The sequence below is a fragment of the Pseudoliparis swirei genome, chromosome 20, assembly GCF_029220125.1.
Source record: "Pseudoliparis swirei isolate HS2019 ecotype Mariana Trench chromosome 20, NWPU_hadal_v1, whole genome shotgun sequence".
Taxonomy (NCBI): Eukaryota; Metazoa; Chordata; class Actinopteri; order Perciformes; family Liparidae; genus Pseudoliparis; species Pseudoliparis swirei.
Window position 1 is genome coordinate 20,260,906 of NC_079407.1, and position 25,791 is coordinate 20,286,696.

The window sequence follows — 25,791 nt, forward strand, 5'->3', positions numbered from 1 at the left end:
ACTCAGATTGTAACCTTGACAACCGTGTGAAGGTCAGCTGGGAGGAGTGGGGGTAAAGGAGTGACTGCTACCATGGTGATGGAGGAGACGGGGGTTGCTGTGGATTCTTGTATCAGAGCATGACTCACAGATGTTCCAACATCCCAAAAAAAAAATCCCCCCCGTGTGTGTGTGTGGAAAAGACAAATCAGTAGCATTCATATTCAAAAGGGAGGGGCATCGGGCTTTAATGCATCTGAAGCCGGAAAGATCCGGAAAGGAATGATGTGGGGAGGGGGGGGGACATTTAAAATAGTCCTTAATACATTACTGCTCTCGGGACCAGCAGTAGAATTGTGTGAAGTGGCATTGAGCTGTGGAGTCTCTACAAGTCACCACTTATGAAACTTCTTGAGATCGTGATTGTCTCGAGAGGGCAGACATCAAAGCCTTTAACAGCCACAACCCTTATTTGACCAATGTATCAAGAACTAATGGCTAATGTAGTGGAACACACACACACTAACACATGCAGCAGAAACACAGCAACACTGAACAGGAGAAAAGAATCCGGATCCCTTGACGTGCTAAAAGCTTGCCTCCTTTCACCAGACACTTTTTAATCTCTCTGCTATATTTATCGGCTTCTCTGTTTCCACCTACTTACTTCTATGCCTGTAAACTCAGCGTAAGCTTATGAGTGCTTTTACGAGGTCCAGTAAGGAGCTTTCACTGCAAGAAAAACATGTTTATCGCCGGTCCACGTCATGCAGAGATGATCACATCCAAGGTTAGTGTGGCATGACGGGCACTGTTCCAGTTTGCCCCCGCTGGGCACCGAGCTGGAGGTCAAACCAGAGCCAGTGAAGTGCAGCAGAGAGATCAGAGCGGGGAGGTCATCGATCTACTTCCAGGTCATTACACTTAAGATTGGTCCTTTCGGGAAAAGCAGCTTCACCCACCAAAGATCAATACCAGATGGAGAGATCTAGCCAGAAAGGAGGGATGAGAGAACAGGAGATGTCTATAGCTTTCCAACTTGCCAAATAAAACGTGAAAGCTGAAACAGATGTACGATTGAATCGCATCACACTCCCTAAATTCTTGTGCAAAGCTGTTCCCCTGCTGTGCCGTTCTGGTTGGAACAAAACAAACTAATATGATGGAAAGGATTAGTCTGAAATTATACGTTGATTAACCAGTCAAAAAAATAGACATTGTAGACAGTTTTGATGAGTGATTAATACATATATGATAAATAGTCTACTTATAGCAAAAAAATCTTACTTTTTATTGAGTTGGAAATTTTAATTGATTTTAACATTTTAAGACTTTAAATGCATTGTAAAAATGTTGTAAAAACCCTCACAAAAAAAGAATGTAATTGCAAAATAATCTACAGACAATCCAAAAAATCTCACAAACCATGACACACGCTTACATTGCAGTGAGATCAAAAAGAAAGAAAAGCAGAAAACAAAAAGGTGGGCTTCTAACGGTAATGCGAAGAGTTCGGGATAGAGGAATGGATGGAGAGATTGAGAAGGGAGAGATTATTTGAGTACGTTGGCCTGGATTGTAAACCGGCCATCTGATGTTTGAGTTTATAATCCAACAAAGAGAGAGACGGAGAATGAGGGGGAAATGTGCATCAAAGACCACAATGTGTATTTTTACACTGGATAAAACTGTTTTAAATATCATATTGTGGTTGAACTTTGATCATCTTCCCTGTTGAGGTTGAGTCTTAAAAGTATTGCAGCATCCTGTCATTGTTGATCAGGTAGGGATGACGCTCAAAGTGAAGTTAAGTCCCTCCTCTTCCCTCTCTTCCTCTCTCTCTCTGTCCGGCATTTCTCCATGTGAAACAGTAGAATGGCATCCCGACCCTAACCCACGCCAACCTTAGCCTCCCTCTTTTTTCCACCGTCCCCTCTCCCCACTGGCCGACTGCATACACTCAGCCCAATAGCTCCTCCCCCTTTTTAGTCCCAACCAGACAGGGAAAGGCGCCCGGGAGTGTACTCTGCTTTTCCCTGCTCCCCCTCCCTCTCTCTTTTTTCTCTCCCGTTCTCACACCCCTCCTCCAGTCTGTCGTTCCCGTCGCTCTTTTAGCGATCAGCCCCCGTCCCTCTCTCGTGAAGACAGAAGAGCAAACGATCAGAAGACATAGACAGAGAGCGGAGACTAAACTAAACTGAAAGGCAGACAAGCAGGAGAATTAATCTCTTGAGTTTGGATCGAGGACTTGGTGGGATCCTCTGCTTTTGAAATACCACTGCAGGGCTGGGAATCTCATCCCAGTACCACTCCTGTTCCCCCAGCTCAGCCAACTCCGCTCTAGAATGCTGTGAAAGATGGTGCACCAGGAAAACTCTTCTTACCAGGTAGTCCTTACACCCACATGAAACTTTGATGTCTTGCCATTTTTGACAGAAACAAGCTGACGTTGATGTGTTGGTATTCGCAACGCTGATTGCCTGAATATCATGTCGTATCTCCTCAGTTCAGTTCATGCTAAATCCTTGAATGTCACGTTGAATCTACGACATTGTTGCACATGTGTCGGAAGTATTTCTCCGTTTTTTTGTGCTTACGTGACTCTGTTGTGAATCCGATGGCTGGATGGTTGCTAAGGGAGCACTTGACTCAAGGGAATAATGTCCTACCTCCCCTCCACCTCTTCTTCATCTAGCCTCATCAATCCATGTCAAGGAGACATGAGGTATGCGAGTGTGTCGCGTCGTGAACTCCCTGTGTGTGTGTGCAATTGTGAGGGAGAGAGAATTTAAATGTAAATGGTTGCTTGCAGGGTTGTGTTACTGTGTGCGTGTGATTCTGTGTGATTCTTGCGGGACATGTGACAGCAGTGTCCCACTTTATCTGACGAGGAATGAAGGAGTCGTGATTAAAGATGAGCAAGTGCATCACAGCTGTGCATCCGCTATCCTAGAACCGGCTCCGCTGAAAGCCTGCAATGCAGTGGAGATGGAGAGTGGGAACAAGCGGAGAGGTAGATGAAAGGCAAAAGACATGGGGCTGAATATGAAGGGGGAGGCATTGAAGGGGAAAGATGGAGCCTCTTTGACGGGGAAAAGCAAGTGTCAACGCAGGAAGCGATGCACGGGAAGCTGCAGAGGAAGTGATGAAGAAGACAAGATGAGGGTCATTGAGATGATGGGCCTTGTTTTAGACACATGGCGGTTCCAAATCTATACCCTCCAACAAATCCCCTGGGTTTAAATAGAGTTAGGATTAATGGTTGTTGGTGTATGGTTTGAAAACATGTGATTGGTCTCGGATGGACTGCAGGTGTGGGCCAACAAGTGGTGCTCACCTCTTTGGCGTTATCAAGGCTTGTAAAAGCAGCTCCTTGTTTATCCTCTTAACCCTCCTGTTACCTTTCGGGTCAATTTGACCCCATTCAATGTTTAATGTTGGTGTTCTTTCGGGTCAATTTGACCCCAGGCTGTTTTTCACTGTGTCAAACATATAAGAAATATCAACTTTTTTATATATTTAAAGGGCTATTTAGGTAGTCAACAAACAAACATAAAGTACCTCACACTTAAACTTGGAAAACAAAATTAATTATAATAATTTTCTGGAGGTTTTAATTGCTGGGGTCAAATTGACCCCAGGGGTAAAATATGTCAGTAAATATAAAGGTAACAGGAGGGTTAAACATTGAATGGGGTCAAATTGACCCTAAGGTAACAGGAGGGTTAATGCTCAATGTTTGGTTTTGGGAATTAATAAACAACCTCAAAATAACCTCCAAAAGACTCAAATCATCTCACAAAACATGTGTGTTACTCTTGGTCCAAGTTCTTCGGAGGCTATTTGTGTTTGCATGTCAGCAGAGTAGCTGTGTTCGTGTGTGGGTGATGCATCAGTTGAGTAACAGGATAAGGAATTCCTGCCAGTTTGGTGATTAAAGCGAGATGCAGTGAAAGAATAATGGCAAGATGCAGGAAAGAGCAGCAGATAACCCGAGAAAAGTGACGCCGAAGGGCGGCTGGAGACAGCCGATGAAAGGCCGGGATGAAACGGCAAAAGAAGGGAACGGTGGGAAGAAAGAGAGAAACGAGGCAACTGAGATCAAACATGATAGGAAAGGATGAAAATATAGTTGACATCACTTTGATATAAGGAATGAACATTTAAGGGGATGTTGAGAAAACTGTTTTTGACTACAATGGGATAGGAAGAGGAGGCTGAGATGGCTTAAATGCAAGGGATGCACGAGAAAAGAGAGATGGAGCGGAAAAAAAGAAGAATGAGAAGGCTAAGCGGAACAGAGGGCTTAGGCTCTGATAACAGCGACTCTCCAGAGGCCCCTCAATTAGACTGGTAACCTGGCAACCGGCAGGCAGACAGCGCCCCTAACACACATGAAACAACCACACACACACACACACACACACACAGTATGATGGGGGAAAGCACAGAGGAGATGAAAGGGAGGGGTTTAATGAAGAGATAAAATGGACCAAGGAGTAAACATGTCGGTGGAACACGAGGGCAGTAGGCAGGGTGTTGTCCCTTCATGTCTGTTTGTCTCCTGGTCGTGTCCATGTCTTTGGGCAATCTCTGTTTCGGTTATCAGCATCATGGTTTTCTTTTGCTTTGGTTAAGATGTGGTCCTCCTCTTTTTGTCTCTGGCTGAAGGTAAAGAGGAGAGAAAAGACAAGAGGAGGGCAGTGAAAAGTCTGTCTTTCCCTTTTTGTCCTCCATATCTGTGGCGAGTTATCTCTTAATGTCGGAAACCATTAGCTAATTAAGTCTGACCCTGAGAGAACCAACAAAGGGACCATTTGACCCGTAGTTTACCGAACACGTCTATCTATCGATTTAAACCGAGGCCCAAAAGAGCAAAACAGTTCTCATCAATAGATTACAAAGAATAGAAGATCACCTGCTGTGGCCATCCCCTACATCCTGATGCTGCTCTTATTTGTATTCAGTAATCAGCTGAGCGAAAAGCATGTCAAAGTAAAGGGTGTTTTCTATAACCTGAGGCCTCCATACCCCATGCTGTCCTCAGATGTTCATGTTAATCTGTAAATCTATAAATCTCGCGGTGCCGTATTGCTGTCGACAGCCGTACCAGCAGGACGAAAAACTGATGGTGAGATTTACTGGCTTGGCCCCAGTGTGTCGTCTCAGTTCCTAGGAATACTGTCGGCTCGCCAAGGCCTCACACGGCAGGGTAGGAAATGACATATTTTTTAGGGGGCAATTTTTACCCCCACTGACTGCAATCCAGGGGCATGTAAAAAGATATTGGGGACACTTTTTGAAACTTATGAAATAACATTTAACCTTTGTTCAAAAATAATAAATATACTTTTTTAGGTGAACAGTATATGAGCAATTGTCATAAAAATGGCAATAATAAGACTATTAGGCAGAAGTCAACAGATTCAAAGTGTTTTCTTAGATTTTTTTAACAGAAATGAAATCATATTAAATTGTATTCTTATTTCTTTGTGGTTATTTATTGTTATTACAACAACTATTAACAATTATAACTTTTGTTTTTGTTTTTTTATAATTCTGATTATTTTTCTGTACCTACCTAGTTCAGGCAATACAGATAGGACACAAAAAACAAAAAGCTACTAAATTATCATAATTATTAGAGGAAATTCTGGGGGCATTTTTTTTTTATCGGGGGCAAAATTATATTTCTTAGGGGCAGTTTTGCCCTTTGTCCTCGTGTATTCCCGACGCTGTCACGAGGTATTTGTGCGTCTGTGCCTATGTGTGTGTATTTATGCCGTGCATATTGTGTTGGAGCTCATGCAGTTTGTCATGCTCGGTTGGAGACGGGCGAAGGAGAGCTCGGGTGATGCTGTAACCGTATATGAGGTGTGGCCTCATGCATTATAAATGACAACTAGCAGTACAGTAGATACGACTGATGGATCATACAGGAATGATCAATAAGGCCAGATAATAAACCCTCATTATATAATTACTCACATGATGAGTTAGTCTAGTTTGCCAGGAAGTAGTTATAGCCCGTATCTCCCCCATAAAACACAAATTGGCCTGTTTTTGCTGATGTTGATGTACAAATGAAACAAACCAAATGTGATGGTATGTTCTTCAGTCGGGACAGAGCCACGCTCGCTGTGTCCATGTCTCGGGTCATGATGCTCAGCTATCTGAACAGGTCCCATCTCCGGCTTTGACGTTAGTGCCGTAAGATTGATATAAATCCTCTCATCTCATTTGTGTATTAAACAAATGTATTTACAACGTTTTTTGGACATACAGTAATTAATCAGGATATCCTTATCAAATCAGAGCCAACACAATAAAGTAAATATCATGAACTGATATATTAAAAATACATACCTCATGGTTGAGGGTAAATGTGAGAAGTTATCATGATACAGACTTTAGGTCATACTGTTGTATTGATTATACACACAGATGAAGGGATTTAGAAGAGGGGATTTTTATTTTTTTATTATTATTCTTTAAAACAAGACTATACTTTGTCCTAATAGTCTATTACATTTTCCAACACTTCCGCCCCCTCAAACAGCGGCCTCTGTGGGAGTTAGCCAACTTCCCGATGGGCAGCCCCCGTGCTCCTTTCGCAGACCAATTTGTTTGGAACACAGAGCATCGCCATGGAGAAAATCTCACCACGTTGCTATGGTAGCAGCCCCAGATATTTTCCAAAATAAGATCAGATCAGAATCTGGAGCACATTTCTTTGCGCAATTGTCAGCGCATGCGCTCCGGTGTTATAATATCAGATGATCATAGACGTAGCCGGTAAGGATAGAGAAACCCAGCAACAAAGATGAGTTTAGGTGCACACACACACACACACACACACACACACACACACGGTGCCACTGGCCTTGGATCCCAGGCTTGCAGGAGGTGCCAGGAACCCTCTCTCTCACAGCCACCCTCTGTTCACTTGGGACAATAAGCCATTCTGTGTCTCTCTCTCTCTCTCTCTCTCTCTCTTCATCTCGCTCATTTGCTCGCTCAGCTGACCCAGCAGTCGAGCATCAGAGGAATTAACCTGTGTGTGTGTGTGCGTGTCTGTTTCGAACTCTCCCCAGCCTTTGCCCCTGACCTGTGGTTGAATGTATGTGTGTTTTAGATGTTTGTAAATTCCCATTTCTGGTTCACCGTCCGTCGGGAACACAGGAGGTCTCTCTCCACCTCCTCTTCCAGGTGAAATCAGCGCTGACTTCACCTTCACGATGAAGTCAGCCTCAGTAATGAGAATCAGCGGGGCCGACTCTGCCCCACCCTTCAGCTGCACACGGGCCGCCCTCGCTCACGGCTAACACCGGTTTCATTGGCCGGTCGATGTGTTTATGTATGTTTATGTGTTTGGGAATGTGGATGTATATGTCTATGTCCATGTGTGTCTCTGGATGCAGGCAGACAATTATCTGTACTCATAATCCTTATAGATCAACACTGAGTGTGTGTGTGTGTGTGTGTGTGTGTCTGTGCGTGTACGTGTGTGCGTGTGTGTGCGTGTGTCTTGCATACCCTGTTGTTCTTGGCTGGCTATTTTATTCCATATCTGATATCCACGTCTCACTCATAGATCTCTGACCGTGCTTTACGGTTCATCCTGTGACTCGTTATGCAGGTGGAGGATGTGTCAAAGAAAGAAAGATTACTTTTTATTCCAGCTTTTTAGTCAGTAAATGTCGCCTTTTATGAGGATTAACTATAACTCTGCAATGGATATTTTATTTCTCAACACTGATGCTAATATAATACCCTTACAGTCACCACAATGTGTTTAACTCTTAGGAATATACAGTGTGTATATATTTCTGTGTGTATACATATATATATATTAAAACAAACTGGTTTCTTATTAAATGCATAAATATAATAAAATGTTTATAATCAATCACATACATTAGTGTGCATACCATTTAAACATTACGGAGTAGAAATGCGATCCCCTGTTAATGAATTATGAGTTTATTTCCGTGTGTGTGTGTGCGTGTGTGTGTGTGTGTGTGTGTGTGTGTGTGTGCGTGTGTGTGAAGTCATGTTTCCCTGCAGTGTGATTCTGCAGCCATATGTGGACACAATTTTCTATCTGGGTGGCTCTGACAAATATATGAGTCACGGGTCGATAACGTCTCTCTAAGATGAGATCATTACACACCGCGGAGAGCTCAGATTGAAAATGTAAGTCCCTGATACAAAACACAAGAACTCTCTGTGTATCGGAGTGAGTGACTGTGTGTGTGAATGTGTTTGTGGGCCGGACTAATGGTCCATTGTGCTCTGTCAGGGTTAGTTTAGCTGGCATTGGAGTCCAGACAGGGCACTATTTTTACCTTAGCAGGGAGGGATCACACTACCTCCTCTGTGACATAAACACACACTCTCACATTGCGCTTCGCCTCAAATATGTAGACTAATCTACATTATAATTTAATCTCTCTTTCACAAACATCTGCAGAAGTGAGGTTTTGGAAGTTTAAAGGAAAACACAATCTAAAAGGAGTCCTGGGTGTAAAATATAGAAAGAGAGATAGTGTGTAGGAGAGACTCCAGACACACCAGGATGCCTCTAAACACACACATGAGCATGCTTAATAAAACATTACCATAAACATACACACACACACACACACACACACACACACACTGTGGCCATTCCACGTCTGAGGTGTCTCTTTTCAAACTGGCTGTGAGCAGCTGCTGTCCTCACGTCAGGGCGTGAAAACGGAAGAAAAAAATGCACCAGTGTGAGTTTCTCCCTCTCGTTTGCTCGCCCGGGCTGTGAGAGGCCGCCCTGACCAGAGGGTGGAAGGTAGGGAGGGTCTAAAGGGGCCTTACCTCTGACCATTGTGCGTTCACAGTGCTGTGAGAGAGGCGGAGGAGGGAGGAGAAGCCACCAGGAGAGGAGTAGATTTATTTTATTTTGTGTGTGTGTGTGTGTCAGACCATGGCAGAGGTAGATGTCTGGGAATAAGATGTCGACTGACTGGACTCGACTTCAGGAGTCACTCTGGACTCGCCAAGCGCCTGGGGAGTAGAGACAAAAAGACAGGAAGACACGGAGGGAGGGAAGGGTGAGGGAGGCGCTGGATAATATGGATGAATGTCGTGGAGCGGATGATGTCATCGGGAAAACGTCCAGCCTCTACCTCAGTGATGACTACAAAGAGGTAAAGCACCACGTTGAGTCTTATCCGATGCTTATAAAGTCAGATCATTTAAAGTAATGCATGCTGAGGGCTGCTGGGGAAATCAGTGCGGTCAATAGAGCTGGAATATTTGAGGTCATACAGTGTCAAGTTCATCTATCTTTACATTCCCAGTGTCTGAAAAGAATGTGAACACACACGCACACACATATACAGCTACTTGTGTTTGACATTTTGGGAACTATACTCATTCCTTTTCTCCTTGAGATTTATGAGAATATTGTTACCACTCTTATGCCTGTCCTTTCAATATGAAGCCACAGGCAGCAGCAGTTTAGCGTAGATAAACAGCAAGTCAAAGCAGAAGGAAACCGACAGCTTGACTCTGTCCAGCAATAACAAAATGTGTCTCCCAGCACCTCCGGCAGATTGTGTCTCTGTTAGGCCGAGCTAGACTAGCTGTGTTCCCCTGTTCCCAGTGTTAAAGCTCTGCTAAAGCAAACTGAAGATATCAGAGTGGTGTGGATCTGGTCATCTAATTCTCAGCAAGGGAATAAGCGTATTTATATATATTGGTTAGCGGGGCTTAGCGTGTTGTGTGTAGCTACGCGAGGCTGACGTAACGCTTGAGGTCTGGGTAATATAACTGCTTAGATATTTGGGGCAAAGATGACATCATGGTGTGAGTAACCAGGCTTTTATCCTTAAATCCGCTTCGGCCTTTGGAAGAAAATACAGATTCCTCCACGGAATCTTTTCCCACAAATCCGTCGTGTGGCCTTGCAGAGAGAAAACTCAAATGTGACTTCTTTTAACCCTCGTCATGCTCTCATCTCTCCTTCCTTCCTTTGTTATTCTACCCCCCTTTTTATTTTTCTATCCCACCATAACCCTCCCCCAACTGTTAACCCCCCACACCTAAACACACACACACACACACATGTACAGCCCGATACCACGAGCTGAACTCTTCTCTTTGACTGAGTGACAGGAGCAGCCTTGCACTGACCTGAGGCTGAACTATATGAGGGGTCATAGGTCAGGCCCTTTATCTTGGATAGAATGCAGGTCTGGCATAGCACGAGATGTAGACTTTGAATTGAGCATTCAGCCTCTGATTCCAGTCTTTCTGCTAAGTTGGGCTCACCTGCTGCTATACGTAGCTACACATGTAACATATGAGAGTGGTATGAATGTCTTACTCAAAGAAACAAAACAATGAAGTGTATTTCCCAACTATAGGTGTAAATAGGATTCAGAAATGTGTACAATGGATAAAGTTGTATTCTAATCTAAGCATGTGTTTGAACTGTGAAGCTATTCAGCACAGTTAGAACTTAAATTTTTCTAAACACACATGAAATAGCCCGTACTCACGACCTTGTGTGTGTGTGTGTGTGTGTGTGCGTGAGTGAGAACAGTGGGTTCTTGTCTCCAACCAGGGAGCAGCAACGTATTGGCCAGTGAAAAGCCGCCATTGTGCAAATAATGATAGATAATGATAGAGCGCTCCATGAGAAATGGAGGGAAAGACGAGGAATAAAAAATACATATTAATAAATGAAGCGGTGACACATTTTGAAGGACCCGTCCTTTTGGCATAGGAGAGAAATCTTCGGGCATGCAGACACACACATCGACATTTACATATCTTAAAATCTTAACCACTCAATAATATCTGGCCACGAGAGCCAACAATTTAGGGAAACATGCTCTTTGTTAGCGTAGATAATGAAATGCATCTCCCCCTCTAATAAAGATGCTCAGGGAAGAATTGAGGGTTTAAAACGAACCGTGTGTCCACCAGGTCTTAATTGACGTCTGGATGAATGATTGTAGAGCAGAGGGAAGTAAATGTCTTTGTCGATGAGGGTTTTTCAGAGGAAATTGCTTGCTGAATTTTAGGAAAACACAAATTATCCCAATTGTGTTTTCCCCAATCTAATTTGTGTGGCGACGGCTCTGGAGCTCAAGGCCAGGAAATGAAGGGGGTGGTTGGAGCTGTCACTCATTCCGTCTCTCTCTCTCTCTCTGTTCCCCTTCCCACATTCATCTTACAATGTTAACAATGCAATGGATACAGCAATTGTCCTTGTCATTATCATTTTGGAAACTCAATTTTTGCCTTTGAAGGATTTTATTAGAAACGGTGAAAATGACCCAGTAAGGCACACAAAGCATTACAATAACGTCGTATGCATACCCATCGTGTGAGTGAGCCAATCAAAGGAGCAGGAAGGTTGTTCTGTTTCTGGCTGGTGACATGCAAGGGTTGCCTTTCATTCACCACACACCCAAATTAAAATAAAACCTTCAAGGGTAGCAGCAATTAAATATGAAAACAATGACAGGATTTGATTGTTTCCTGCAATAAAAAGGCTCTGAGAACTCATCAACTTTACATTATGAAAGCACAGCAAATTTAAAGATACAAGTTAATAAGGCAGAAGTTGAGCTTTTGGTTTGGATGCTACAATAATTGTTTCGAAATTGTAAGAAGAAGCATGAGCCCATATTTAATACTCATTCCTCACCCCTACCCAGCGTCAGAAATACACAAGGGCAAAGGGCAAGTCTGCCCCTAAGAAATATAATGTTGCCCCTGATGTTAGGAGGAGAGGGGCAGAAAATGCCCTCAGAATGTCCTCCAATAATCTTCATGAGCTTGTCAAAAACATGAAGATTGACTCGGGTCCAGTTGCTAAATCAAGTTTTGATTTTCCGGGTGCCTTCTTGATCTGTGACTGCGAGGAGGACTGCATTTATAAATAAGTTATCATTGTTAGTTGTAATGTAATAACAATAAATAACCACAAAGAATTAAGAAGAAAATGTAATATGATTGTCTGGTTTATGTTTTCTGTTTGTTTTTTGTTCAAAAATAATCTTTGAATCTGTAGACTACTGCCTCATAGTCTTATTATTGCCATATACTTATTTAGGCTTACTGCTCATATACTGTAAGCCTAAATAAGTATATTTAGGTTAAATGTTATTTCACAAGTTTCCAAAAAGTGCCCCCAATTTATTTTTACATTTCCCTGGATTTCATTCAGCGGGGGCAAAAATTGCCCCCTAAAAAATATGTACCGGTAGATGTCCTGCCCTGCCCCGACCACTCAGTGGCAAATGCCACACCTTTGTAAATGTTTTTAGGGCTTCCATGATGACTGTTTGACCACACACAGCCCACACACACACACCTGGCTTTTCTACACGATGTAAAGGGTTAGAACCAGAGTGAATAGTGAGATTCAAATGTAGCTCTATGATGAAACATTGTCTTCATGATGTGCAACGGTTTGTCCTTGTGTTGTTTATATAATGTTTATCAAACATTATCCAAATCTACTTACACATGAGTTTGTTATTGAGGGCTGATGGGTTTACCAGCGCCAGTGGATGAAATGGTCATTTGTAATCATTGCAGCAGCATATCTCTGCATTCATGTCTCATATATTTAACCAACCCTTAAATCTGATCTCTAAAGTCCTTCCAGTGAGGAGATAACTTATTTCAATGGTTTGACCTCTTTATGTCTTTACATCTTTACAACCCGCTGTTTTGAAACTGAAACTTTTGTCAGCCCTCGCCTCATGAGGGCAGGAAATGGTGAACAATGCTCAGTGGACCTGCTGCTTCTGATTTCCGTCTTGGCTCGGAGCAGCTGTGCTGTTGAGTGACATGGCTGACAGCCTCTCCGCTGTGTTGTACACGGACATAAATCTGTGCTTGCACTGTACCGCGCAGGCTGCTGTTGCGCCTTCAAAGCAATGAATTGAAAATCTCAAGTGTGTTCATCTTGACTCCCCCAGGCTATCTTACACACACACACACACACAAAGGAGCAGTGCCAGGTCCACGACTTGCCAGTGTGTGCACTGGCAGTGCCAAGTGCGTTTTGCGGGCTCTTGTGTGGAGTGGGATTATGTTAATGTGTCCTTGCTGGGGCCACTCTCACCAAGGCCTGCACACAATTGTCAGAGAGGAAAAGAAAGGAATGGAAAGGGAGGGAGGGAGGGAGCAAAGGAGTTGGCAAAACGAGTGGAAAGTGAAGATGTGGTAAACAAGGTGAAAAGTGAAGAAGAAAACAAACAGCAGAGGTATCAGAACACTAGAGGCCTGAGGCTGGCGGACAGAAATGGAGATGGAAGGAGATGAGTGGAATTGGGGATAACGAGGAAGAGAGAAAAAGACAATGGTCTGCTGGGTCTGAATTAGATGGGTAAAGAATGGGAATGTGAGGAACAGAGATAGATGAGAAAGTATCCCGTGGGGGAGTATGGAGCGGGGGATACGTGAAAGAGACACATCCATTGAGGAAGGATTGTCAACAGCAGTTTTTCCTTTGGCCTTTATTTTAAAGTAGAAGTACAGACCAGAAATGTGTACAGCTTCCAACAAGATGATTAACAAGTTATAAAAGAATTAGAATAAAAACATTGTGATCCGTAAAATTATGGGTTTTTTGGCTTGGCGCTGAATAAAACTGAATTGCTGAATAATCATTGAAGCCCGGCAACACATAGTTTATGAATCTAAGGTAACACAGATGTTAAGGATTACAGCATTCCGTTGTCAATGCACAATATGTTTAACGTCCACACAACCAACTCTACATTCATGCGTTGGTCTAAAGTTGTCTTCCCCATCTCTCTAGCATGCAGCCCATATGAATGAATCACCACACATTGCTTTCTTATAAACGTTCACCAGTGATTTAGATCTCCAACCTTTTTTTATTGCTAAGTTACCAAGTAAAACATAAATGTTTGAAACTCTCCGTTCCTCCTGTCCGTTAGGCGGGGCACTGCAGGTTTTAGCCTGACGTCGTTCAAGTCCATCCCAAGGCGTGACAGAAACCTGTGCTCCAGCCCTCGTTTGCAGCAGTAGCGTGTGCAAAGAGTGCTCCAGATAATTTAACTCTTCCCCCTTTTTGATTCGACACAGTCAGTTGTTTGCAACTCAGTGAGATGTGTTTACTCGCTATCAGCACAGACGAGACACCATGTGGAGACTGGCGTGTGAGAGTGTGTTCAATTCAAGATTGGGAGGAAGACAAGCGAGAGCGACTCTGGAAATGTGTAATGTTAGGATTATTACAGATTTAAGAATGGGTGAAACGGCTATTCCTCCTATTCCTCTGGAGTTTACCAAACGTAAACCTGACCCTGTGGCAGTGCTTATAAGAACACCGACTCTGTGTGTCACGCCTCACTCGTTGTTCTCTGAGGCAGCAGCGCCATCTGCTGGTGACTTCTGGTAATGTCAACTTGTAATGATCCCAACTGAGATATTTCACACTTTATTTTTTCCAGTACTCCAGCTGACTCCACACTTTGTGTCAGACCTTGTTAGGATGACACTGAAAACTCTTACTGCGAATTAGGAGGAGGCTGCTGCTATTAATATACTGGTGCTCAGGGTGACCGCTCTCTGTGAATACAGCTCGTCATGTGGGGGTGGGGGATGGGGGGCTAGGGTGATGTAGTGTGACAGAAAACGAAATATAAGTACCTGGGCTTGAGGTGCCATGACAACAAGCATACCAGCTTGACCCTGACCTCTGACCTCATTGTGAAACTACAACACATGTCATCAGAAAGGCACATACAACAGGTACACTGACCAGGTGGTTCTCCTGTTCCAGGCCCAAAAGAATGAGAGGGAGTCCATCAGGCAGAAGTTGGCCCTTGGCAGTTTCTTTGACGATGGGCCAGGCATCTACACCAGCTGCAGTAAGAGCGGCAAACCCAGCCTGTCCTCACGGTAAGAGCTCTGTCGCATTCCTTCATTCTTCATAGATAAACGTGTGACCGGTGGTTTTCTAGATATTTCTTTTTGGTGGTTTAACATTTGACGCAAATCTAAAAGATCAAGATTTACAGTCGTAAAGATTCAACCATCGTGGAGGAAGAGCATGGCGGGAAGCCGAGAGGTTTTGTGCAGCGTGCATGAGCGCCACACAGTGCGCCTTTGTGCTTTCCCTTCCCAGTGGACCCACACACTCAGATGCCACCACCACCTCCTCCACCTTACTGGAACGACGTGTTCTGTAAACTCTCTAGTGTCCTTCTTTTATTCATGTGTCGCGTGGATTTTTCAATATCGTTGCAATGGTTTGATGACTGATAGTGATTCTTAATGCCTCGTCATTGATTATAGGGATGTGTCACACTTTTACTGATACTGGATTTCTGAGGCTGACACCACTGTCAATATTTGAGATATTACGAAACGTATAATAATTAGGGCTGTCAGCGTTAACGCATTAATCTATGCGATTAATTTGGCCGCGTTAACGCACTAAAATATTTTAACGCAATTAACGCAACTTTGTTTACTTCCGGTGTTCGTTGAAGTTTTTACACTGTTTCCGTTTTTAAAACAATTATTTCTCCGCGAAAATAAGGATCATAAATCAGTTAAACTCGTGGATGAATCAGTCGGGTTTCCTCCTGCTCCTCCTTCCTCCCGTCTCCCCCTCTGATACACAGAGGAACGGAGGGGCGACGTGTCGGGTGACGCGGCGCGGAAAGAACTCGTCACACGAAACCTTCACCGTGATTGGTCAATCCGTTTGTCTGTCAACATTTCGGGGGAAAAAAAACCAATGAACACTCAGTAAATCACAAAGGACCTCCCACCTCACAGGTGAGGCTCATTTAGCAGCCTGTCAGTCAGAGAACCAGAGAACACGGCGCGAGGACAATGAGGCTCATTTCAGAGCTGAGATTGTTCTGGAATGTTTGATGTATAACACGTGGGTATGTGTCACATGCAAAATACTTTAAACGGTGAATTTAATTTTTTTGTCAAATGTATAAAATGAACCCAGCCTCCAGAGGGTTAACGTGACATATTTGAATATCAGTCAGTTACCAAGGCCACTGGTTCTGCTGTTCAATGTTAAAGATGACAGGACCAATGGGGTCTCAATATACTTCTTTTTTTTTACTAATCTGATGTTTCACTGAAGAAACAATTTGTCATCCACGATATTAAATACCTCGCTGGCACTGTATATGTAGGAGCCTCTTTGAAAACACAGCTCTGTGTGAAGTTTTGTCTTTAAAAAGAAGGAAAAAACTTTTAATCGCGATTAATTAATCGCAATTTCAAAATGTGCGATTAATTAGGTAATTTTTTTTTATCGATTGACAGCCCTAATAACAATATATAGGCCAATATTTTTAGGATGATCTCTTACATTTCTTTTTCAAAGACTTAAGACATCAAATGTATTACAATAATAGCCTTGCTCCAATGTGATTTGTGTATAATTACACACAATTAGAAAGATTTGTGAACAAGGACTGAATGAGACCATTTAAAATGTGGTAAAAGATTAACTTGTCAGTTCTCAAACAAACTATGTGATGGTGACAGTCTTACATCAAATATATCTTTGGTAATTCTGTACTGCAATTTATTTTTACTTATCAGATGATATATTTGCCAATATCAATGCTAGTATGAAAGAAATAAGCTAATATATAAGTCAGTATCTACACTGGAGAGGCATTAAATGATATAAGCTGCTCGTCATCATAAAGGTTCGTAAATACTTTCACAATCTGTTAAATGTAAGTTACAGGGAGCTGTTGGATGCTGCCTCTCCCCAAAATAAACAATCGACCACTCAGGTGCTATTTTAATTTGAACTGATTGGATCGATGCTGTGTAAATCAATCAGCTGTGTTTGTAATTACTGCATTGAAAAGGCAGATTATTGATCCACAGTGGGCTGCATCTACACCTCGTGATATTCTGCTGCTCCGGGGCACAAAAACGACCCCAGCGGTGCAGGCATATTGGACCAGACCTACCGGAGGCTTCCGGGATCGATCCACATCGAAGACAAGAGGGCAGATGATTAAAAACACGAGCTGTCCTTAATTCTGAAGGCAGATCGCATCTGTTAGGATCTCCTTTCCGTTTTTCTTAATTTTCTTTCCACTTTTCCACTCGTAGTACAAACAGTTCAGTGTGCACACACGTCGTGTTGAGGGCCCGGTCCGAGTCGATGACCGAGGAGAGAGACGACGCGTACCTGCCTTGGCTCACGCTAACATGATCCATCTATCGCCGTCTCTCTCCCTGCAGGCTGCAAAGTGGGATGAACCTCCAGATCTGTTTTGTCAACGACAGCGGCAGCGACAAGGACAGCGATGCCGACGACAGCAAGACAGAGACCAGTCTGGACACGCCTCTGTCCCCCATGGTACGCACCGGTGTTCACGAGTGTTAGGATTTGAGTGTTTCCTGTTTTATGTTGAAGTCCCTGTCTCGTTTCCTGTTTCCCTGCTCTTCCCTCCCTGTGCTTGTCTGTTTCTTTCCTGATTGTTTCCAGCCACGCCCTGATTGTTTCCACCTGTGTCCCCACCTGTGTCTCGTTCCCCTGTGTATTTAATCTGTGTCCGTCTGTTGTCTGTTGTCGGATCGTCCTTTTTGTTCCTGTGTGGTGGTCGTCCGTGTTCCTGTCTTGAAAATAAAGCAGTTTTTTTCAAGAAACTCTGGCTGCGTTTGGGTCCTCCGCACCACAGACCGTAACAACGAGGGCCCTTTGAAGCAGCCAGAATGAGACGAGTATTCCTCCAGGTTTAAAGAATGAGAGAAGAATGACTAATCTTTAAATTACTATTAGGATGTAGGCTACAGGGTTGCTCATGTCAATCTCGCATCTTTACACGTTAACACTTTGAGACGGATCAAGAATGAAACGGGGGTGAGATACGGGTGAGAGGTTCGCCGTGAATCAGAGGAATAGCTGGCGGTTAGGTTTCTCCATGGATGTCTTTGCTCGCGTTTTCTGGCCTGTTAACCAATTCATGGGCAGCAAATGAGAGATGAATTGGAATACGCTCGCCAGGGCCACGGATGACTGGCCACATTAACCTCCCGTCAGCCTGAGACACATTCAACAGAAAGAGAGGACATAATCTTCTCTTTACCGCGCTCTCCTCACTTATTATTTGATGTAAAATGACGTTCCCGTCAGTGTGTAAAGTGTACAGACCAAAATGCAAAGAATACATCAACATTCATTCTCTGACCTGGTTTTCCTGATCTTTCGTGTTCTCCCTCACTTCTCATTCTGTCCGTCGTCTCTTCCATATTGTATCTCTTCTCGCTCTTCCTCCCTGCAGTCCAAACAGAGTTCGTCCTACTCGGACAGGGACACCGCAGAGGACGACTCTGAGTCTCTGGAGGACATGGACTTCCTAAGTCGACAGAAGAAGCTGCAAGCGGAGGCGAAGCTGGCCCTGGCTATGGCCAAGCCCATGGCCAAGATGCAGGTGGAGGTGGAGAAACAGAACCGCAAGAAGTCCCCAGTGGCCGACCTGGTCAGTACCAGAATCACACAGCAAAGCTTCCTTTGACCGGGAGGTTTTACATTCAGGACGATTGTTAGAAAAAGGGAAACGCCTATCTACATTTTTATATGACTCCTATATTGTAATACAGTACAGAATGGATGGAAACGCAATATAACTCATAATACAATGTCTCTAGAAACAACAGATCTGCTGATTTATTGGACTTACAAGAGTACTCCAAAAAAGCTCTTAGTTCGTAGAGAGGTGCCTAACTTCATATGAATCCTCATGTAACTTCATATCTGCTGGATGTGTGAATCAGCAACTGCTTTCTAACAAGTCGCCATATTAATCAAAAGGTAACAATATTAGTTTGTATATTTATAGCTAGTTTTCCCAGTTATATAGACTTAAAAGCATCTTGCGTGTTCAATATATCTGCTGATGGCAACAACAAACTGTATCTACTCTGATCCATTATTTCAATGTTCTCAGAATAGGAATCAGAAATCGTTAATTGCAGAGTGCGTTACACATACCAGGAATTTGGCTTGTTTCTGAATACAGTATTTCATATACGAGCCACACATTATTTTCGTTGTCATGGAGTGTAGGCATGTGGCCTCATCAGCCGTGTTGATGCAGCTGACAATTCAGCACCGGCACGTCGGCGGTGTTTATGAAATGTTTCCTAACGTCTCCTGATGAACATTTTAAAGCCAAACCAAAAGCGTCACACAGCAGGTCTATCAAGCCTTTTGTTGCACTTTGTAGAGATCTCATACACTCGAGTCGATCGTTCAGGAAGAAGGCTTTGAAATTAACCTCGGGGAAATCATGAAGTCATATATGTCCACTTTTAAGATGAGTGAGATAGCCAATTGGAGCAGAGCGCCACCAGAGGTGATAAATAACAATACATGCAGTTTTACGTTTCAACATTCAATTTGTATTACCTTCACTGGTCATGGTACGTGAGGATAGATAAGTGGCTTGTGTTTCAGTCACATATGAGTCGTATACGGTCACCTATAGTATACACAGTATATTGTGATGATGTCACCGGAAGCCTCCCCTCTGTTCCCTCTCTTCCTCTGCCTCCATGGAGAGGAAGGAAGGTGATGACGGCCCCGTTCATTATTATTTAATCCGTTAATATTTGCCTCGCTGCCTCTTCCGGAGCGTACATATCAACACACTCAAACAAACACACACACACACACACACACTGTCAGACTTACACACACTTTATTTCCACCCGGACTTGCAGGCAGAACCGCTTTACTTATTCAGAGAAGAGTGCGGCAGCTCGGCCGGACCCATCTATAATTCACGCGCCGTAAAGCATTGACTTCGGTGTTTAGGGCCGTAGCAGTGCTCAGCAGTCAGAGGACATCACCGTCACATCCAAACCCAACACACGGTGAATATTAAGATTTATTAAAACTACAGCCGTCTGCCATGTCCCCAACACCAGAGATATATTTCACTGTAATAGATCAGTTATTGCTGACAAGGGGGTGCTTTGCAATGACCTGATGTGTGTGTGGGAGGACTGTGCAGTAGTTCTACTAATGTCAAAAAGAAAATGTAATTATGAATTGATTGAAAAAATATACCAACTGCTACTTTGGTAATGGGATTTTCTGAGTCAGTTGGCAAGGGAGCAGTTGAAATAAGTAGCTGGATGTAATGGATACATGTTTTGAATAGTCGAGGTATGGGTTAAAAGTAAAAATGGGTAACTAAAAGTAAATTATTTACAGTTGACATAATTATCAATAAGAAATGGACACGGTCAAACAATGTCAAAGCAGCCACACACTGTCGGTGTGTGTGTGCTGGGAGTGTTTTCCTGGTTACATATAGAAAGGCCGAGCGAAAGCAAGAACGTCATCGAGAGAAAGATGTGGGAGAGATCTAGAGTCCACTGTTTAACCTCAAGTATCTCACTCAACTTCTCTGGAGTTCCTCAATTTTAGTATGAGTCATAGCTGGAGGTATTCAGCACTCAGTCAATAATTAGCAATTTGACATATGATCACAGAAACTCGCCCATCCACGCCAATCTGCATCCTCCCCCGCACGCTTTTTTTCTCTGGCGTCACATTTCTCTCTCTGTCACTCGTCAGTCTCGGAGTCACAGAAACTGAAACTGACATGTTGTAGCCCTCAAGTGCATTTGCATCAAACTGTGAAAGTGAAAGAGCGGAGAGCAGGGGTGTCAAACTCATGTTCACCATGGGCCAAATCAGCATCATGGCTGCGATATTGTTAAATAACTCTCTTTTGCATTTTATTATTGTTTATTTGAGTGTAGAAATATTGAACATAAGAAAATGTCTAATGTCTAAAGAAAATATTACAATATAAATCCATTTAATCTAAAACCTTAAAAATAAAAGCACGGGATATGTTTCTTCAATTTCTTTGAGAAAAGGTGATCACGTGTCTTTAAAGCCGCCAGGGGCCACTCAAAGCGATGCAGCGGGCCGGATTCGGCCCGCGGGCCATGTGTTTGACACCTGTGGCGTAGAGGAACGAGCATGAGGAGCGAGCCAGATGCCCTCACATGCAAACACTTAGAGAGCGGCACGAGCACAGAGGCGCTTTCCTCAGCGGCTGTGTCGACACTGCAGACGATGTTGGAGGGAAAGAGAGAGTGTCGAAGGTTTGATGGGAGTGTGAACAGCAGGGGAGAGTCTGGTAAACAAAAAGCTGATTATCCTCCCATTGTGCCTGAGAAGGCATGCATGATGCCTCGTCATTTTATTGCATATCGTGGCTACAATCTCAAGTTAATTGAGAACATGAGACGACTGCTGGTGGAAATTTAGACTCATCACCACATTCACGAAGCCAGCGGAAGCATTTGATTAATTACGATTCAGGCTTAAGAGCACATTTAAGGTCAACTACAAAATGAAAGCACTGTTTGGAGCTGTGTAAGCTCAGACTTGTATTGGCACAAATTCAAGTCTTAAACAGCCTCGGTGCTGCATTTTACAGAAGCCACTCACTGTGAAACAATTTGGAATTTCATTTTGATTTTGATTTATTGATTTATTTGAACAAATCAATCAACCCAGGGTCATGTGTCAGTCTTAGCTAAGGCTATATTTCAACCGTAGTCCCTGTGGCCAGATATGACAAGCCTTCACTAATGGAGAAAAAGGTTATCACAGAAACATCATAAAAAGCAATAAACATACAGGTTACGATCTAATTATTTCTCTTTTATTGTCACTCCACCTTCGTCTCTGATTACTTAACAGATGTGTCACTGGAGAAATAGAAACATTCAGGAGATGTGAAGTCGGTTTCAGAGCATTCAGAGGGCTGAGGGAACAAGCAGTGTGTCCTCTGCTGCATCATGAGTTCATCTGATGTTTACAAGAATAAAACCCCGTCGACTTGTGTGTGACCAGACCTTTGTTTCTGTTTGGAGGCCCAAACGTAACGGTCCCCCCAAACCGAGCCGTGAACTCCTAGGAAATAGCGATTTGTCAGGAGACACTGGAACACTGTTGTTTTTCACAGCAAAAGCATCAAAGCCAAAAGCTACTAATCCCTAAATTCAAGCGGCAGATTGAAGTTGAACATCGTGTCAGTCAATCAAAAGCAAAAGCGCCGACTCTTTCGGTTGCTAGTTTGATTCCGTTTGACTGTTGAGAATTCATGTCGTTGTGGCTTTTGAACCAGATTTCAGCCAATTTAAGGCTAGAATTTAGCAATAAACTGCTGATTTTTATATTTTTAACAGATTAGTTGTTGGTTAAAATGTCATGAAAATGTAAATTGCCAGAGAGAATATCAGACAAACCTTAACACTGATAAACGGAAAATTGCCGTTTTTGCCTAATAAATTATTTGAAAGAACCTGAAGATTTTTGAAACAATTGTTTTTTTGTGAACAGGTTGTTTAGTCAACACAGTGGAATTATGTATTGTGTGAATACACATTTTTTTATTTATCCTTATTTATTTAATGATGTCTGCGCTTTTCAGATGATAATAGGACAATTAATTTACATTATACAATATACACTATCTGTTTGTCCATTACATTGTTTGATGTCTTGAAAGGGATTTGCTTAAATATCTGAAAAATGTGTCATACAGCAAGACTTTGTTTTAGAAGCTGAATGTTGTTTCGGCCTCCAAAAACACAAAGCGCAACGTTTAACGTGTTATGTGTGTTTGTTCGGCAGCTTCCACACATGCCTCACATCAGTGAGTGTCTAATGAAGAGAAGCCTGAAGCCCACCGACTTGAGAGACATGACGCTGGGGCAGCTCCAAGTCATCGTCAATGACCTGCACTCCCAGATCGAGAGTGAGTCCACCACACACTCGCATACAGCGCAGCACATACACACAAACACAGAATCACTGACCTCTACTTTTTAATTGCAGAAATGAGCGAGAGAGTAAACGGGGAAACATGTACAGTGCTCCATGTTAGTCAGCGAACATCTTCCTCTGAGCGTTACTGTCGCTGCACAGATCCTTTGATCCTGCTACTCAGGGATGAATAATCTCTCATCTAGCTCCAGAACACCCCGTGTTCTATAATCATGAGTTACTTTTAACTTGCAGCACGGACTTTCCCTCATAGCTCCTGTCGGTGCTTCTTATTTTATAATAAAGTTGAAGGAACAATAGCTAAAACATGTGATCTGAGAACAACCACCAGATGCTTGTGATGAATGTGAGGTCATTCTATGAACCCATGATGGGAGATTTCAGGTTGCCTCCTGATATATACTTTGCATATCTTGTAGATTGAATGTCCGTGTGTTGGGCACAGTGGAGTGTGTGTACAAATCAATGTGGACAAATTCCTTTTTTGTCATAATGATAAGTTTTATGATTCCTCATATTATCTCCAGGTCTGAATGAGGAGCTCGTACAGTTGCTGCTGATTCGGGATGAACTCCACATGGAGCAGGATGCCATGCTGGTGGACATAGAGGACCTCACCAGGTGATGACGCACTGAATGACAAACTGATTTCCTGGGTTACCATGATCCTTTTCACTCATTTGATGTATTCGAGAGGGGAAAACTATTTAGAATAAGACTGGTAAGAAATAGTTCATAGTTATTGTCAAGAAGCCTCATGAAAAAATAAGAACCGTACGATGTCTTTCCTATTCAGTTTTTGGCTCTCGTCCTCCAGCCCATTTGTTCCTACCGGAGATGTAAATATTAAAATATGAGTACCAGATGTGTAGTTTCATTAGCTAAATGAAAAAAAGTTGGAAACAATGTACAATGTAGTTTATAAGAGTACTCCGTATCGCACTCTTATAAAGTTGACACACAGGGTTGTTGTTGCAGAATGTAGTTTCATTTCTAAACTTGTAGTCTTCAAACTGAAGTTGCTGCGGACTCAAGTGACATTTGTCAGAGAAACGGAACATAAAGTATAAACAGCGTGGCTCTCTCGTGCATTTGGTTTTATAGATGAGTGTTGAATAGTTTGTGGACAACAGTCGAGGTTAAGGCACAAACAAATGCGCTACACTCTAAGCTTTAGCTACACGGACTCTGCTTGTGAGTCGGGTCCAGACGTTATAAACAAGAAGGCGTTCTCCTAATGACGATATACAGACTCCACTTGTGTTGCATAGGCTGCTCTGTCTTTCTTTCAGCCTATGTTACATATTATGGTCACCGAGCTTCCATCATGTAATACACTTAATGTTCTGTGCTTTCTCACCTGTCGTGTCCTTTTCCGGGTCATGTGATCGTTTTAACTGTATCGGTGTGTGTTTGTTCAATGCCCTGACGAAGACCTGCAGCAGTCAGACCATGTTGGCTCTTTCAATGGTTTAGCCTCAGTCATAATAAGGCTTTAGTTTTTTATATTGTGGAGTGCCTTTCTGTTCCTCCGGAGTGTTTTCCCATTTTTTCCGAGAGCACAAGACATTTTGGTCGAGGACACAAAGCAACCAGTTCTCTCTCTCTTTGGATTATTTAATTGTTGCCTTTTTCAGGATGTGTTAACTTAAAATATATATATAAATCACCCCACTTATGTTCCTTTTTTTTTTATTCACAGGCATGCTGAGAGCCAGCAGAAACATTTGGCTGAGAGGACCCTATCCAAATAAGATGCCCGTACCCCCTCCACCTCCACCTCCCCCCCCCCCCCTCTCTACCAAGCTAAGCTCCCTATCCAAACCAGACTTTCCCCCTCTGGCTATTCCACCTCCGCCCCGTGTCGATCCAAATCCTGCCCGTCCCAAGTATTTTGCTCCCCGCTGCTTCCCCCGTCTCCCCATGTCTAGTTCCCGTCCACCCCACTGACTCCAGTGGTAGCAGCAGCGCAGAAGAAGGCCACCCTCTTTCGTTTGCTTCTGTGGTTTTCTCCCAGCGCTGAAGGACGGATGAGCACTTCCTGGGAGAGGAGGAAATTGATTGTGTGTTGTCATGGCATCTGTCCCCAGCTTCCTGTGCTGTGATCGGCCTCGCTTTGCTATTGTTTCTTTTTAACTTTCTACATTCGCCACTAAATTATAACTGTGAAATGCAAAAATTGTGTGGGGGGGGGGGGGGGGGATTGCGTAATAGTGAAAAATTTAGTAGAAAGTCAGTCATGAAAAAAAGAAACAACATTGTATGAAAAAAAAAATGAAAAAGTAACTGATGGAAACTAACTTCTTCAGACCATTTTAAGTTGGACAGTAATTTTCAAGTATTTCCAAGTCAATCTGTTTTTATTCTGCACAAATGGTAGTTTTCAACTGAGAAACGTTTATTTGAAGGTGCTATAAGAGTGGAAAGGAAACATGCCTGCCTTGTAGTGGAGTCGTAGCTTTTGGTAATACGTTCACTCTAATTGCTCTTCAACATTTTGTGAATGTTGATTTTCTGACGAGTCATTTTAAATGAATAAGTGTGTTCAAATCGTTTTCATCCTACTGTAATCCAAAAAACTTTATTTGAGGGAAGAAATGTTGATGTACAGATATGTAAAATAAAGAATTAACTTTGTTTCATATATGTTGGTTTGGTGTGCAGTAACTTGAGTTCACGCGGCTGCAAGTTGCTGCAGGTCAAATGGATGAATCGGCTCTTCTAAATGAGCTTCCTCCTCCTCATGAACATAGGAAGTGTAATCAGCGGTCGCAACTGCGGCGGGAATACAAAGTGCCACCACGCTCCACGTGGCATGACTCATCTCCCTCTGTTTCGGTCTTGCCTCCTTCGTGACATTATTTGTCTCACTCTTTCTTCTCGTTTTTTTCTTGAATGGACTCCTTGTGAATTCGGACAACCCCTTCAAAAGATATTATTAGGACTTTTTTTTTTCTTCACAT

The 25,791-nt window shown here is 43.0% G+C and overlaps 1 protein-coding gene across 5 annotated transcripts in view; it reads left to right on the forward strand.

Moving 5' to 3' along the window:
- Nucleotides 1-25,472, forward strand: part of schip1 (schwannomin interacting protein 1) — a 221,671-nt gene extending 196,199 nt beyond the window's left edge. For 3 of the 5 annotated variants that reach the window (XM_056440794.1, XM_056440795.1, XM_056440798.1), the window contains 6 exons: nt 14,795-14,913; nt 17,251-17,368; nt 18,294-18,491; nt 22,676-22,799; nt 23,356-23,449; nt 24,531-25,472. In XM_056440794.1, coding sequence (XP_056296769.1) covers nt 14,795-14,913; nt 17,251-17,368; nt 18,294-18,491; nt 22,676-22,799; nt 23,356-23,449; nt 24,531-24,582 — 705 coding nt within the window. In that variant the 3' untranslated portion in view covers nt 24,583-25,472. Of the gene's footprint in view, nt 1-2,004; nt 2,367-8,882; nt 9,165-14,794; nt 14,914-17,250; nt 17,369-18,293; nt 18,492-22,675; nt 22,800-23,355; nt 23,450-24,530 lie in introns of those variants that run through there. The other 2 variants (XM_056440800.1, XM_056440799.1) reach the window with 2 other exon arrangements.
- Nucleotides 25,473-25,791: the final 319 nt, after the last annotated feature.